Here is a 17,171-nt window from a genome sequence, read left to right as displayed (position 1 = left end):
GGCAAGAACAGCTCAAATAAGCAAAGAGAAACGACAGTATGAAAGTGCAGTTGCAAAAACCATCAAGCGCTATGATGAAACTGGCTCTCATGAGGACCGCCACAGGAAAGGAAGACCGAGAGTTACCTCTGCTGTAGAGGATAAGTTCATTAGAGTTACCAGCCGAAATAAAACTTCACAGAGTACAGACTGCATGAATCAGACCTTCATGGTCGAGTTGCTGCTAAGAAACAACTACTAAAGGACATCAACAAGAAGAAGACACTTTCTTGGGCCAAGAAACACAACCAATGGACATTAGACAGGTGGAAATCTGTCCTTTGGTTAGATGATTGATTTTTGGTTCCAACTGCCATGTCTATGAGACGCAGAGTAGGTGAACAGATGATCTCCGCATGTGCGGTTCCCACTGTGAAGCATGGAGGAGGAGGTGTGATGGTGTTAGGGTGCTTTTCTGGTGACACTGTCAGTGATTTATTTAGAATTCAAGGCACCACAGCATTCTGCAGCAATACGGTTTGCATTTAGTGGGACTACCATTTGTTTTTCAACAGGACAATGACCCAAAACAAACCCCCAGCCTGTGTAAGGGCTATTTGATCAATAAGGAGAGTTATGGAGTGCTGCATCAGATGACCTGGCCTCCACAATCACCAACCTCAACCCAGTTGAGATGGTTAGGGTTGAGTTGGACTGCAGAGCGAAGGAAAAGCAGCCAACAAGTGCTCAACATATGTGGGAACTCCTTTTGGAAAAGCATTACAGGTGAAGCTGATTAAGAGAATGGCAAGAGTGTGCAAAGCTGTCATCGAGGCAAAGGGTGGCTACTTTGAAGAATCTCAAATATAATATAAATATATAAAATATATTTTTATTTGTTTAACACTTTTTTGCTTACTACATGATTCCATGTGTGTTATTTCATAGTGTTGATGTCTTCACTAAAGAAAGAAAAGTAAAGAAATAGTAAAGAAAAACCCTGGAATGAGTAGGTGTGTCCAAACTTTTACCTGGTACTGTACATATACAGTAACAGTGTCTGGTGGGCCAATGCAATGTTCTTCTAATGTCCACTGCTTTATAATGGTCTCTCTTTCACTGTGTTGACTACTAGATGTTATGACAGTGAAATATTGTGTGTGTGTGTGTGTGTGTGTGTATTAACAGTGAGTTAGATGCACCTGGAGGCCCAGGGATGCCTGGCAAACCAGGATCTCCCTTGGGTCCCAGTAACCCAGGTAGTCCAGGTGGACCCACGGGACCAGGTCCGGTGTTGAAGGTGTCTCCTGGAGGTCCCTGCCAGCCTGGAGAGCCTGGTGGTCCACGGAGTCCTGGTGGTCCGTCCAGGTTGATTCCAGGTTGACCAGGGTCACCATTATCTCCAACACATCCTTGGTGTCCTGTTTGGGAAGAGGGATCCAGACATGAACCATCTAACTACTCAGACTAACTATAAACACTAACTACAAACACTAACTCTCCAACCAGTCCCTTCAGTTATAACCATTGTAACCCGTCTTCATTTTAAGATGATATCTATTTACTGTGTAAATATTACAAGCCTGAGGAATGACCACGGTCAAGTTTTGTGTCTCTTTTCAATATCGTCTAGATTAGAATTTCTGAGGTAGGAGTTTTACTGGAGAAGCACTGCTGAGGTAGGAGTAGCACTGCTGAGGTAGGAGTAGCACTGCTGAGGTAGGAGTAGCACGGCTGAGGTAGGAGTAGCACGGCTAAGGTAGGAGTAGCACGGCTGAGGTAGGAGTAGCACGGCTGAGGTTGGAGTAGCACTGCTGAGGTTTGAGTTTTACTGGAGTAGCACTGCTGAGGTAGGAGTAGCACTGCTGAGGTTGGAGTAGCACTGGAGTAGCACTGCTGAGGCAGGAGTAGCACTGCTGAGGTAGGAGTAGCACTGGAGTAGCACTGCTGAGGTAGGAGTAGCACTGCTGAGGTAGGAGTAGCACTGGAGTAGCACTGCTGAGGTAGGAGTAGCACTGGAGTAGCACTGCTGAGGTTGGAGTAGCACTGCTGAGGTAGGAGTAGCACTGCTGAGGTAGGAGTAGCACTGCTGAGGTAGGAGTAGCACTGGAGTAGCACTGCTGAGGTAGGAGTAGCACTGCTGAGGTAGGAGTAGCACGGCTGAGGTAGGGTTAGCACTGCCCTCTACTGGACGTATGGTGGAACCTAGCCAGGTCCAATCCATTTCATAAAGATAGAATGCAACTCTGGTTTGATTTTACTTTAACTTTATCACTTGTGTGCCTAACAAATGAACCCACTGACCAACAAACACACCAACCACCCATCCAACTAAACTCTGTCTATTAATGACATAAAAGCTCATTTACAAAATAAACCCAGAACGCAATGTCATTCATTTGGAATGGATAACATCGCTTGGTCAATTGTGCGCCGCCCCATGTGTCTCCCGGTCACGGCCGGTAGCACGGCAGATCCTGGACTCGAACCAGGATCTCTAGTAGCACAGCTAGCACTGCGATGCAGTGCCATAGACCACTGAGCCACTCAGGAGGCCCTATGTACAAAGGATTAACACTAGTGTGATGATTCCTTCCAAACCGTCATTACCTGGTGGTCCAGTTCCTCCATCTGTCCCGTCATCTCCTCTCATGCCTTGAGGTCCAAGGGAACCTGTGGGACCTGGGAAACCAAGTGGTCCTGGTGGCCCAGGATTCCCTGGGGAGAGTCAATCAGAACAGGTTGATCAGTCGGTGGCAATCAATATACAGTGCCTTGCGAAAGTATTCGGCCCCCTTGAACTTTGGGACCTTTTGCCACATTTCAGGCTTCAAACATAAAGATATAAAACTGTATTTTTTTGTGAAGAATCAACAACACGTGGGACACAATCATGAAGTGGAACGACATTTATTGGATATTTCAAACTTTTTTAACAAATCAAAAACTGAAGAATTGGGCGTGCAAAATTATTCAGCCCCTTTACTTTCAGTGCAGCAAACTCTCTCCAGAAGTTCAGTGAGGATCTCTGAATGATCCAATGTTGACCTAAATGACTAATGATGATAAATACAATCCACCTGTGTGTAATCAAGTCTCCGTATAAATGCACCTGCACTGTGATAGTCTCAGAGGTCCGTTAAAAGCGCAAAGAGCATCATGAAGAACAAGGAACACACCAGGCAGGTCCGAGATACTGTTGTGAAGAAGTTTAAAGCCGGATTTGGATACAAAAAGATTTCCCAAGCTTTAAACATCCCAAGGAGCACTGTGCAAGCGATAATATTGAAATGGAAGGAGTATCAGACCACTGCAAATCTACCAAGACCTGGCCGTCCCTCTAAACTTTCAGCTCATACAAGGAGAAGACTGATCAGAGATGCAGCCAAGAGGCCCATGATCACTCTGGATGAACTGCAGAGATCTACAGCTGAGGTGGGAGACTCTGTCCATAGGACAACAATCAGTCGTATTTTGCACAAATCTGGCCTTTATGGAAGAGTGGCAAGAAGAAAGCCATTTCTTAAAGATATCCAGAAAAAGTGTCGTTTAAAGTTTGCCACAAGCCACCTGGGAGACACACCAAACATGTGGAAGAAGGTGCTCTGGTCAGATGAAACCAAAATGGAACTTTTTGGCAACAATGCAAAACGTTATGTTTGGCGTAAAAGCAACACAGCTCATCACCCTGAACACATCATCCCCACTGACAAACATGGTGGTGGCAGCATCATGGTTTGGGCCTGCTTTTCTTCAGCAGGGACAGGGAAGATGGTTAAAATTGATGGGAAGATGGATGGAGCCAAATACAGGACCATTCTGGAAGAAAACCTGATGGAGTCTGCAAAAGACCTGAGACTGGGACGGAGATTTGTCTTCCAACAAGACAATGATCCAAAACATAAAGCAAAATCTACAATGGAATGGTTCAAAAATAAACATATCCAGGTGTTAGAATGGCCAAGTCAAAGTCCAGACCTGAATCCAATCGAGAATCTGTGGAAAGAACTGAAAACTGCTGTTCACAAATGCTCTCCATCCAACCTCACTGAGCTTGAGCTGTTTTGCAAGGAGGAATGGGAAAAAAATGTCAGTCTCTCGATGTGCAAAACTGATAGAGACATACCCCAAGCGACTTACAGCTGTAATCGCAGCAAAAGGTGGCGCTAACAAAGTATTAACTTAAGGGGGCTGAATAATTTTGCACGCCCAATTTTTCCGTTTTTGATTTGTTAAAAAAGTTTGAAATATCCAATAAATGTCCTTCCACTTCATGATTGTGTCCCACTTGTTGTTGATTCTTCACAAAAAAATACAGTTTTATATCTTTATGTTTGAAGCCTGAAATGTGGCAAAAGGTCGCAAAGTTCAAGGGGGCCGAATACTTTCGCAAGGCACTGTATCCCCTGTCAATCAATCTATCACCACTGTCAATCAATATATCCCCTGTCAATCAATGTATCAACACTGTCAATCAATCTATCACCACGTTCAATCAATACATCACCTATTAATCATATTTCAAACTCCCAAAGTATGCTAAGAAAGCCTAAAAAAACATACTGACACTGTTAAAGATTATGTGTGTATGTACAGTAGTTGCTTACCTGGGGGCCCAAGTAGACCCTTTAAGCCAGGTAGGCCAGGGTTGGAAGGGCCACAGGGCAGAACCTCGCCTGGTGATGCAAAGAAAAAGGTTTCCCTTCGGTAAAACAGATTTTGAGCTGAACTAGATTTGGCATGATTAAACACATATATGCAATAAATAGAACGCATTTTGTTCAGTAAATATTAAATGACAATGTTAACCTAAGACCATTACCATGGAGTAGATTTTCATTCAGGCATTTCTCTCTCTATCGGTCCTACCTAGAGGTCCAGGTTGTCCAGTTTGTCCAGGGGGACCTGGGAGGCCCACATCCCCTGGGGGTCCTTGGTGGCCATGACGGCCTGGAGCACCAGGGCCTGGGGGGCCCGGTCTGCCTGGGGGGCCTTCAGGACCATGGAGCCCTGGGTAGCCTTTGTCACCTACCAAGCCACCGTAACCGTCACCCTGACGGATGGCAAGTCATCACAAGTTGTCCCTTACAGGCTGATCTAAAGTCAGTTTTGCATTTTCCCCACTAATGATTGGGTTGGGACTTGGGGAGGGCAAGCTGATCCTAGATCTGTACCTAGTGGAAGCCTGGAGCAGAAATCGTACACTGACAACACAGACAGATTGCAGATGCACTAACCCGCTGGGAACACACTGGTTGAAGCAATGTTGTTTCCACCTCATTTCAATGAAATTACATTGAACCAACGTGGAATAGACATGGAATAGAAGTTGAATTAACGTTTGTGCCCAATGGGAATTGACTAGTACCCCAATATTATAGTGTAGAAATGTAGGAAATTATCCTAATGTCCCCCCACATTTCAAATCAAAATGACCCTGGGTAGATTAATGTTCCTCTGACAGACTAGCCCACTAACTCACCGGGGGTCCGGGGTCTCCCACAGCGCCAGGGAAGCCATCGGATCCTGGTCGACCGGTGGCGCCATGCGGTCCGTTGGGGCCATTGAAGCCCGGGTCACCCTTCGCACCTGTCAATTAAAATGTCCAAAACAACAAGTTATGTCAATGTATTACACCAAAATGCTAAAGGCAATGTTATGAAGAAGGTTGAGGGGGTCATTTAAAAAGTGCATTTTACATTTCATGTAATTTGACAAATGTAATTTCAAACCAGCATGGGTTAAAATATGTTTTCAATTTGTTAACAATATGTTTTCAATATGTTTTCAATATGTTTTCAATATGTTTTCAATTTGTTAACAATATGTTTTCAATATGTTTTCAATATGTTAACAATATGTTTTCAATATGTTTTCAATATGTTAACAATATGTTTTCAATATGTTTTCAATATTTTAACAATATGTTTTCCTCTGTGGCTCAGTTGGAAAAGTAAGACACAAGATACGGGTTCAATTCCCACAGGAATCACATCACATACACATACTAAATAACTCACTGTCCTGTTATTGGTGTGGTGTTCTATAGAGACTCGTAATGCCTCGATCAGATTGTCATTGCTTATTAATAAATCCTGCAATCAGATTTCGGTTCCAACGGAAATGAGTGTACTTCTGGTGTACCAAAACGCAATGACGCTGATGGTCTGATCGAGGCGTAAGAGATTTTCTCACGTTGCCCGTTCTAATCTGGATCACATCTTCCACTCACCTTTATAGTTGGTCACATAGGACTCTCCCTTCTGTCCCTTCACTCCATTGTAACCAGGCCTGCCTGGGTTGCCCTACAGGGGGAAGCATGTCCAGACAACATCACTGTAACCTGCCTGGGTTGCCCTACAGTCCAGACAACATCACTGTAACCTGCCTGGGTTGCCCTACAGTCCAGACAACATCACTGTAGCCTGCCTGGGTTGCCCTACAGTCCAGACAACATCACTGTAACCTGCCTGGGTTGCCCTACAGTCCATACAACATCACTGTAACCTGCCTGGGTTGCCCTACAGTCCATACAACATCACTGTAGCCTGCCTGGGTTGCCCTACAGTCCAGGCAACATCACTGTAGCCTGCCTGGGTTGCCCTACAGTCCAGACAACATCACTGTAACCTGCCTGGGTTGCCCTACAGTCCAGACAACATCACTGTAGCCTGCCTGGGTTGCCCTACAGTCCAGACAACATCACTGTAGCCTGTCTGGGTTGCCCTACAGTCCAGACAACATCACTGTAGCCTGCCTGGGTTGCCCTACAGTCCAGACAACATCACTGTAGCCTGCCTGGGTTGCCCTACAGTCCAGACAACATCACTGTAACCTGCCTGGGTTGCCCTACAGTCCAGACAACATCACTGTAGCCTGCCTGGGTTGCCCTACAGGGGCAAGCATGTCCAGACAACCTCACTGTAACCTGCCTGGGTTGCCCTACAGTCCAGACAACATCACTGTAACCTGCCTGGGTTGCCCTACAGTCCAGACAACATCACTGTAACCTGCCTGGGTTGCCCTACAGTCCAGACAACATCCCTGTAACCTGCCTGGGTTGCCCTACAGTCCAGACAACATCTCACACGCCATACAACTTAAAAGGTGAAATATGTTTATTTTATCTTCACAAATATCAAACGATTCCATTCACCAAGAACCACACACTCACTTGTTTACAAACAAGTGCAGGGGGAGATTTTTGACTGGAATTGAAAGTTACAGATTACACCTTTAAAGATGATGAATATTCAACTCAACCATACAATGAAAAACCACCACCAACACAGCATGTGCATGAGACGTCTGGGTTACACTTTGTGCATGAGACGTCTGGGTTACACTTGTGCGTGAGACGTCTGGGTTACACTTTGTGCGTGAGACGTCTGGGTTACACTTTGTGCGTGAGACGTCTGGGTTACACTTTGTGCGTGAGACGTCTGGGTTACACTTTGTGCGTGAGACGTCTGGGTTACACTTTGTGCGTGAGACGTCTGGGTTACACTTTGTGCGTGAGACGTCTGGGTTACACTTTGTGCGTGAGACGTCTGGGTTACACTTTGTGCGTGAGACGTCTGGGTTACACTTTGGCTTGATTATGTGTCTTTTAACGTGTTGTGTATAAGTCGTCTGTCTAGGGATGTTAGTACAGGAAGGGTTAGTACAGGTGACCAGGAAGGGTTAGTACAGGTGACCAGGAAGGGTTAGTACAGGTGATCAGGAAGGGTTAGTACAGGTGATCAGGAAGGGTTAGTACAGGTGACCAGGAAGGGTTAGTACAGGTGACCAGGAAGGGTTAGTACAGGTGACCAGGAAGGGTTAGTACAGGTGACCAGGAAGGGTTAGTACAGGTGACCAGGAAGGGTTAGTACAGGTGACCAGGAAGGGTTAGTACAGGTGATCAGGAAGGGTTAGTACAGGTGACCAGGAAGGGTTAGTACAGGTGACCAGGAAGAGTTAGTACAGGTGACCAGGAAGAGTTAGTACAGGTGACCAGGAAGGGTTAGCACAGGTGACCAGGAAGGGTTAGCACAGGTGACCAGGAAGGGTTAGCACAGGTGACCAGGAAGGGTTAGCACAGGTGACCAGGAAGGGTTAGTACAGGTGACCAGGAAGGGTTAGTACAGGTGACCAGGAAGGGTTAGTACAGGTGACCAGGAAGGGTTAGTACAGATGACCAGGAAGGGTTAGTACAGGTGATCAGGAAGGGTTAGTACAGGTGACCCGGAAGGGTTAGTACAGGTGACCCGGAAGGGTTAGTACAGGTGACCCGGAAGGGTTAGTACAGGTGACCAGGAAGGGTTAATACAGGTGACCAGGAAGGGTTAGCACAGGTGAGAGGAAGGGTTAGTACAGGTGACCAGGAAGGGTTAGTACAGGTGACCAGGAAGGGTTAGCACAGGTGACCAGGAAGGGTTAGCACAGGTGACCAGGAAGGGTTAGCACAGGTGACCAGGAAGGGTTAGTACAGGTGACCAGGAAGGGTTAGTACAGGTGACCAGGAAGGGTTAGTACAGGTGACCAGGAAGGGTTAGTACAGGTGACCAGGAAGGGTTAGTACAGGTGACCAGGAAGGGTTAGTACAGGTGATCAGGAAGGGTTAGTACAGGTGATCAGGAAGGGTTAGTACAGGTGATCAGGAAGGGTTAGTACAGGTGATCAGGAAGGGTTAGTACAGGTGATCAGGAAGGGTTAGTACAGGTGACCAGGAAGGGTTAGCACAGGTGATCAGGAAGGATTAGTACAGGTGACCTGGAAGGGTTAGTACAGGTGACCTGGAAGGGTTAGTACAGGTGACCAGGAAGGGTTAGCACAGGTGACCAGGAAGGGTTAGTACAGGTGATCGAGCATAGAGTTCATACCATCCCACAGGAATCATAGATTACTCCTCTGCATATTGGAATATTCTGTATTAGAACTATGTATCGTTTCTTATGCAAGAAATAGGAACATCACCCAAAGAAATACCTACGTTTGAAAAGCTGATTCTGTGGACACGTCATGAACTCCTCTCAACCTGTTACAGTGGCGTCTCATAGGGACTCGCCATTACACTTTGCAATAGGTTTAATAAAAAGGGTTTATAATTAGTTTCTATGTTCTACAATATGGGTTAGCCTTACGTGGGATCCTTGTGAGCCAGGGTCCCCATTATATCCATGGTCACCTTTCTCTCCGCTGTGCCCTGGCAGCCCGTCATACCCTAGGGGTCCGCGGGGGCCCGGAGGACCTGGGATCCCTCTGTGACCATTCTCGTACGTACACTCACACTCACCGTTGTAGCCTGAAGGACAGACGCAGACATGGTTTGTGTGATCACACGCAGACAGACATGCACAGACGTGCACACACACACACATACAAACACACATACACGGAAGAAACAAGTGCACACAACCAACAGGTCCCAAGTGGCGCAGCGGTCTAAGGTACTGCATCTTGGTGCTAGAGGCGTCACTACAGACACTGGTTTGATTCCAGGCTGTATCACAACCGGCCGTGATTGGGATTGGCCCAGCGTCGTCCGGGTTAGGGTTTGGGATTGGCCCAGTGTCGTCCGGGTTAGGGTTTGGGATTGGCCCAGTGTCGTTAGGGTTTGGCCGGGGTAGGCTGTCATTTTAAAATAAGAATTTGTTCTTAACTGACTTGCCACGTTAAATACATCAAAATAAATGAAGGTCATTCACCTTTTTCTCCTTTGTATCCCGTTAATCCTGGATATCCGGTATCGCCATCGTCTCCTCGTACACCCGGCTCACCAGGAACACAATAAATGCCTACAGGACATGATTGGTAAACGACCCCCCCCCATTTTTTTTTTTTATAATTAAAAACATAACTCCACTGATCATCAGTGCCAGTTATATCAGTGACTTCAGAAAATGGACTAACAACCTGAAACTTTGCATTGTGTCAGTCCAACATCTAGTCTGCATCCCAAACAGCACTATTGCATACATAGAGCATTAATATGTACCCTCTGGGCCCTAAAAGCAGGGCACTATATGAGAAATATAATGCTATTTGGGACGCTGCCCTAAGCAGTATTTGAAATACGTTGATAGTTTAATTAAGCAATAAGGCCCGAGGAGGTATGGCCAATACACCACGGCTAAGGGCTGTTCTTAGGCCCGAGGAGGTGTGGCCAATACACCACGGCTAAGGGCTGTTCTTAGGCACGACGCAACAGACCAAAAGGCTCCTTAACAGCTTCTACCACCAAGCCATAAGGCCGCTGAACAATTAATAAAATGGCCACCGGACTATTACATTCACCCCCCCCCCCCCCCCCCCCCCGCATTTGACACCACCCCCACGCATTTGTTTTGTACACTGCTGCTACTCCCTGTTTATTATCTATGCATAGTCACTTCACCACTACCTACATGTACAAATTACCTCTAACCTGCACCCCCACACATTGACTCGGTACCGGTACCCCCTGTTTATATCCTCCACATTGACTCGGTATCGGTACCCCCTGTATATAGCCTCCACATTGACTCGGTATCGGTACCCCCTGTATATAGCCTCCACATTGACTCGGTATCGGTACCCCCTGTATATAGCCTCCACATTGACTCGGTATCGGTACCCCCTGTATATAGCCTCCACATTGACTCGGTATCGGTACCCCCTGTATATAGCCTCCACATTGACTCGGTATCGGTACCCCCTGTATATAGCCTCCACATTGACTCTTTACCGGTACCCCCTGTATATAGCCTCCACATTGACTCGGTATCGGTACCCCCTGTATATAGCCTCCACATTTGACTCTGTACTGGTACCCCCTGTATATAGCCTCCACATTGACTCGGTATCGGTACCCCCTGTATATGGCCTCCACATTGACTCGGTATCGGTACCCCCTGTATATAGCCTCCACATTGACTCGGTACCGGTACCCCCTGTATAATAGCCTCGTTATTGTTATTTTATTGTGTTACTTTTTACTTTAATTTATTGGGTACATATTTTCTTAACTCTTATTGAACTGCACTGTTGGTTAAGGGCTTGTAAGTCAGCATTTCACTGTAAGGTCTACACCTGTTGTATTCAGCATTTCACGGTAAGGTCTACACTTGTTGTATTCAGCATTTCACTGTAAGGTCTACACCTGTTGTATTCAGCATTTCACTGTAAGGTCTACACTTGTTGTATTCGGTGCATGTGACTAATAAAGTTTGATTTGATTTGAGTCCCTAGATACGGTCCTTAGCCGTGGTATATTGGCAAATATACCACAAACCCCCAAGGTGCCTTACTGCTATTATAAACTGGTAACCAACGTAATTAGAGCAGTAAAAATAAATGTTTTGTCATACCCGTGGTATTACGGTCTGATATACCACGGCTGTCAGCCAATCAGCATTCAGGGCTCGAACCAGACAGTTTATCACAATCAATATACAATGACATCACGCTTACCTCCACATCCTAACAGAATTCCAGTAATTATACACCGTCGAAACACAGCGATTATGTCAAGGCCAAGGAGGTGCACACAATGGAAGGGAAAACGCACACCATGTCAGTAACAGTTCACAGTATACCTTGTATTTACGCTAGAACGTGCATCACTTAAAGTTCCAACGTGTACCATTTCAATGACTACATGAAAATTGGCAGATCATATCTAAGTCATGGACAGTGGCTAGAGAGAGCTTGTGGTGTGACTCCATACAGTCTGGTATTGTGTGGTCCTACCTGGACGGCCCGGGGGACCTCTGAACCCCTTGGCTCCGGGACGCCCTCTTTCACCTGGTTGTCCTGGTATTGGCTCTATAGTGTAGTACCTTCCTGGCTCCCCCTTTAAACCCTTAGGACCAGGGAGACCGGGGTAACCTAGCTGCCCTGGTTGACCTGGACAATGAAAAGGACAGACGAGGGGTAAGGGGTTGAGGGGTGAAAGGTGATGGATATAGTGAGTGGTGCATGGTAGCAGAGCTTACGGGTAATTCAGTGCTGTGAAAAAGTATTTCCCCCCTTTCTAATTTCCTCTACTTTTGCATATTTTTGATACCAAATCTTCAACCAAAACCTAAAATTTGATAAAGGGAACCTGGGGGGAACAAATAATACAACAATTACATTGATTAATTTCATTTATTTCATGAACAAATTTATGCAATGCCCCTATGTGGAAAAAGTAATTGCCCACTTTCACTCAATAACTAGTTGTTCCACCTTTAGCTGCAATGACTCCAACCAAATGCTTCCTGTAGTTGTTGATCAGTCTCTCACGTCGCTGTGGAGGAATTTTGCCCCACTCTTCCATGCAGAACTGCTTTAGCTCAGCGACATTTGTGGGTTTTCAAGCAGGAACTGCTCGTTTCAAGTCCTACCACAACATCTCAATTGGGATTAGGTCTGGACTTTGACTAGGCTGTTCCAAAACTTCAAATTTGTTGCTTTTTATCCATTTTCATGTAAACTTGTGTTTTACTATCTTTTTTTTACTGTTGTTTTTAATTCTTTACTTATCTATTGTTCACTTAATACCTTTTTTGCACTGTTGGTTAGAGCCTGTAAGTAAGCATTTCACTGTAAGGTCTACACCTGTTGTCATGGCGCACGTGACAAATACACTTTGATTTGATCGACTCGCAGATGGATGATCTAACATTCCACAATGCTTGAACGTTGATATGAGGTTCTTACTGTGGAATGCAGTGTTTGGTTTTCAAAAGGCATAATGGGACACATGTTGTTCAAAAAGTTATACTTTTGAATCATCTGTCCATAGAACATTCCTCCAAGAGTCTTAATTATCATGCAGGTGGTTTTTGGCAAACTGGAGTCAACTTTTTGGATGAGATGGGTCCCATTATGTCTGGTGAAAACCAAACACTGTATTCCACAGTAAGAACCTTACACTAACGGTCAAGCATGGTGGTGGTAGTGTGATGGTTTGGAGATGCTTTGCTGTCTCGGGACCTGGACAGCTTGTCTTAATAGAAGGAACCATGAATTCTGCTCTGTATCAGAGAATTCTATAGGAGAATGTCAGGCCATCTGTCTGTGAGCTGAAGCGCAGCTGGGTCATGCAGCAAGACAATGATCCGAAACACACAATTAAGTCTACATGAAAAAAGCAACACATTTGAAGTTTTGGAACAGCCTAGTCAAAGTCCAGACCTAATCCCAATTAAGATGTTGTGGCAGGACTTGAAACGAGCAGTTCCTGCTTGAAAACCCACAAATGTCGCTGAGTTAAAGCAGTTCTGCATGGCGATGAGAGAGACTGATCGACAACTTTATTTTGGTATTTTACCTTTATTTATACAGGTTTTCTCTCATTGAGATAATATCTCTTTTCCAAGAGAGACCTGGTCCAATAGCAGCAGAGGGAACAACATTTCAGACAAAACAACTTACATACACTAACACAACATTAAACACAACTATAAACACGCATACAGTACAACAATTACATATTGCATTAAAAACACAAACATCTTGACTAAAAACAGCTGGCCTAAAAACAATAACACTCTTCTATGATATATACATTGATTAAGTGTTTAAACTCCACCAACAAAAATAGATCATCACATTTTAAAATGTTCAGGAGAGAATTCCAGGACCACGGTGCTAAGAAACTATTTCTACCATGACCTGTTCTAATTTTTGGTACTGTTAAAAGCAAATCAGAACGGGACCGTAATTGAGATTTATTTACTGACCTGACTAAAAAAGAACAGAGATAAAATGGCATTTTACCCAATATTGCCTTAAAAAATCAGTGTATACCAGTGTTTCAGCCTACGCAAGGTCAATGACGACCAGCCAACAGCGCTGTAGAGATCACAATGATGTGTTAGACGTTTCTGATTTGTAATGAACCTGAGGGTTGCATGGTACACTGAATCAAGTGCTCTCAGGGTAGTGGCTGAGGACTGCAGATACAGTATATCACAAAAGTGAGTACACCCCTCACATTTTTGTAAATATTTGAGTATGTCTTTTCATGTGACAACACTGAAGAAATGACACTTTGCTACAATGTAAAGTAGTGAGTGTACAGCTTGTATAACAGTGTCAATTTGCTGTCCCCTCAAAATAACTCAACACACAGCCATTAATGTCTAAACTGCTGGCAACAAAAGTGAGTACACCCCTAAGTGAAAATGTCCAAATTGGGCCAAATTAGCCATTTTCCCTCCCCGGTGTCATGTGACTCGTTAGTGTTACAAGGTCTCAGGTGTGAATGGGGAGCAGGTGTGTTAAATTTGGTGTCATCGCTCTCACACTCCCTCATACTGACTGGTCACTGGAAGTTCAACATGGCACCTCATGGCAAAGAACTCTCTGAGGATCTGAAGAAAAAATAATAATTGTTGCTCTACATAAAGATGGCCTGGGCTATAAGAAGATGGCCACCATGCTGCAGCTCAGGGTCTTGGCAAAGACCATACAGCGGTTTAACTGGACAGGTTCCACTCAGAACAGGCCTCGCCATGGTCGACCAAAGAAGTTGAGTGCATGTGCTCAGCGTCATATCCAGAGGTTGTCTTTGGGAAATAGACATATGAGTGTTGCCAGCATTGCTGCAGAGGTTGAAGGGGTGGGGGGTCAGCCTGTCAGTGCTCAGACCATACGCCGTACACTGCATCAAATTGGTCTGCATGGCTGTCGTCCCAGAAGGAAGCCTCTTCTAAAGATGATGCACAAGAAAGCCCGCAAACAGTTTGCTGAAGACAAGCAGATTAAGGACATGGATTACTGGAACCATGTCCTGTGGTCTGATGAGATTCGGATCAGATGGTGTCAAGCTTGTGTGGCGGCAACCAGGTGAGGAGTACAAAGATAAGTGTGTCTTGCCTACAGTCAAGCATGGTGGTGGGAGTGTCATGGTCTGGGGCTGCATCAGTGCTGCCGGCACTGGGGAGCTACAGTTCATTGAGGGAACCATGAATGCCAACATGTACTGTGACATACTGAAGCAGAGCATGATCCCCTCCCTTCGGAGACAGTATTCCAACATGATAACGACCCCAAACACACCTCCAAGACGACCACTGCCTTGCTAAAGAAGCTGAGGGTAAAGGTGATGGACTGGCCAAGCATGTCTCCAGACCTAAACCCTATTGAGTATCTGTGGGACATCCTCAAATGGAAGGTGGAGGAGTACAAGGTCTCTAACATCCACCAGCTCCGTGATGTCGTCATGGAGGAGTGGAAGAGGACTCCAGTGGCAACCTGTGAAGCTCTGGTGAACTCCATGCCCAAGAGGGTAAAGGCAGTGCTGGAAAATGGTGGCCACACAAAATATTGACACTTTGGGCCCAATTTGGACATTTTCACTTAGGGGTATACTCACTTTTGTTGCCAGCGGTTTAGACATTAATGGCTGTGTGTTGAGTTATTTTGAGGGGACAGCAAATTGACACTGTTATACAAGCTGTACACTCACTACTTTACATTGTAGCAAAGTGTCATTTCTTCAGTCTTCTCACATGAAAATATATACTCATATTTACAAAAATGTGAGGGGTGTACTCACTTTTGTGATATACTGTATATAACATCACTGTCACGACTTCCACAGAAGGTGGCTCCTCTTCCTGTTCGGGTGGCCGTCGTCACCGGTCTACAAGCTGCCACCGATCCCCTTTTCTGTTAGTTTTGTCTTATTGTTTACACCGGTTTCTTGTTTGGGTTTTGGTTAGGGCTATTTAAGCCGGTTATGCCCGCCTGCTTTTGTGCGGGCTTGTTCCTCTGTTCGTTTTGTGGGATGTGCATTTTTCTTATTTTCTCCGGACTGTTTGGGCCGGTAGTTTGTCTGCGCCTGGTGTTTTTGGCGTGACTGTTTCTGTCACCGGAATAAATACTATTGTCCTAAACCCTCTGCGCCTGACACCGCACCCACTACTCCTAGAAGTCGTAACAATCACTCAAATCTAAAACCGACAGTAATGTACATCGTACCAGCTCCTTCCTGGCCTCAAAAGAAAAACAAGCCTTATGCCGGTAATAAAATCTTATTTTCAGCTTGAGCTTCCTTATCAAGTTCTCTACATGCACAGTGAAGCTCAGCTTATCAACCCACACACCCAAATATTTGTACACTTTAACTTGCTCTATAGTATGTCCAGCCAATGTAGCAATGACATGATTTGTGCCATGCAATTTGTTTTACCCAAATTTAGAATCAGCTTTAAATCATACAGATTCGGTTGTAGGATGTTAAATGCTCTTTGGGCATTTTCAAAAGCTAAAGAAACTACTACCGCTTGAATAAAGAACAGTATCATCTGCATAAAAATGAACATCCGCTGTTTCAGGAAGCTTTTGGTTGCAGTCATTGCAGCTGAAGGTGGCAGAACCAGTTACTGAGTGTAAGGGGGCAATTACTTTTTCCACACAGGGGAATTGGGTGTTGCATAACTTTGTTATTTAAATAAATGAAATAAGTTTCACATTTTTGGGGGTTATTTGTAAACTCAGGTTCCCTTAATCTAATATTAGGTTTTGGTTGAAGATGTGACAACATTCCGTTTCAAAGATATGCAAAAATAGATCAAATCAGAAAGGGGGCAAATAGACTTACAGAGCCATGAAAAAGTAAGAGCACAAGTTAGAACAGCTGTGCTCTTATTTTGTACAAATTGTCTACTATAGTAGGACAGGAAGTGAATGGATAGAAAGGCAGGGGACAGAAGACTGGCCCTTGGCCACAATAATCCATCCCAAAGTGACTCTTGTTTATTTCCGTTCTTGGATTTAAAAAAGGAAGAGGTTGGTATAAGGAATTGGTGGAAAGTAGGACAATTAGGAAACAGGACCAGAAAAAAAGACATAACATTTAAAGAAATAGGGGATAGGATTTATTATATATCATAAAGATGGTGAAATGTTGACCTGTGGAGCTTAATACCCCTGGTGGTCCGGGAGGTCCATTAATGCCCATCTCTCCAATGTCTCCTGGTGCTCCCCTTGGACCCTGGGGGCCGGGATCACCAGGGTAACCTGCAATACAGTGGATACAGAGTCTGTTTCTTATTTGACCATGATTCAGATCTCATGCGCTGTTATGTTTTCTTCCTACAGGTATTTCCTAATCATAATCTCACATTGTCTTGGATCAGGTTTCTCTGGATAAACCAAAAGGTTAAAGAAATAAACATAACAAACAACATAAATTAACTCTATGGGTCCATATTTGAGAACATTAGAAAAACTTT

The 17,171-nt window shown here is 44.9% G+C and overlaps 1 protein-coding gene across 1 annotated transcript in view; it reads right to left on the bottom strand.

Moving 5' to 3' along the window:
- The window catches only part of LOC109871802 (collagen alpha-4(IV) chain), an 84,236-nt gene that overhangs the window by 34,294 nt on the left and 32,771 nt on the right, over positions 1 to 17,171 (bottom strand). The window contains exons 19-29 of the mRNA XM_031806935.1: positions 16,849 to 16,956; positions 11,692 to 11,847; positions 11,413 to 11,421; positions 9,669 to 9,758; positions 9,105 to 9,265; positions 6,212 to 6,284; positions 5,462 to 5,568; positions 4,849 to 5,032; positions 4,587 to 4,655; positions 2,590 to 2,697; positions 1,182 to 1,400 (exon numbers count right to left, since the gene is read on the bottom strand). Coding sequence (XP_031662795.1) covers positions 1,182 to 1,400; positions 2,590 to 2,697; positions 4,587 to 4,655; positions 4,849 to 5,032; positions 5,462 to 5,568; positions 6,212 to 6,284; positions 9,105 to 9,265; positions 9,669 to 9,758; positions 11,413 to 11,421; positions 11,692 to 11,847; positions 16,849 to 16,956 — 1,284 coding nt within the window. The remainder of the gene's footprint in view (positions 1 to 1,181; positions 1,401 to 2,589; positions 2,698 to 4,586; positions 4,656 to 4,848; positions 5,033 to 5,461; positions 5,569 to 6,211; positions 6,285 to 9,104; positions 9,266 to 9,668; positions 9,759 to 11,412; positions 11,422 to 11,691; positions 11,848 to 16,848; positions 16,957 to 17,171) is intronic.

The sequence above is a fragment of the Oncorhynchus kisutch genome, linkage group LG27 (genome assembly GCF_002021735.2).
Source record: "Oncorhynchus kisutch isolate 150728-3 linkage group LG27, Okis_V2, whole genome shotgun sequence".
NCBI lineage: Eukaryota > Metazoa > Chordata > Actinopteri > Salmoniformes > Salmonidae > Oncorhynchus > Oncorhynchus kisutch.
Note: the sequence above shows the minus strand (reverse complement) of the source record. Positions and strands in the feature narration are given on the sequence as shown.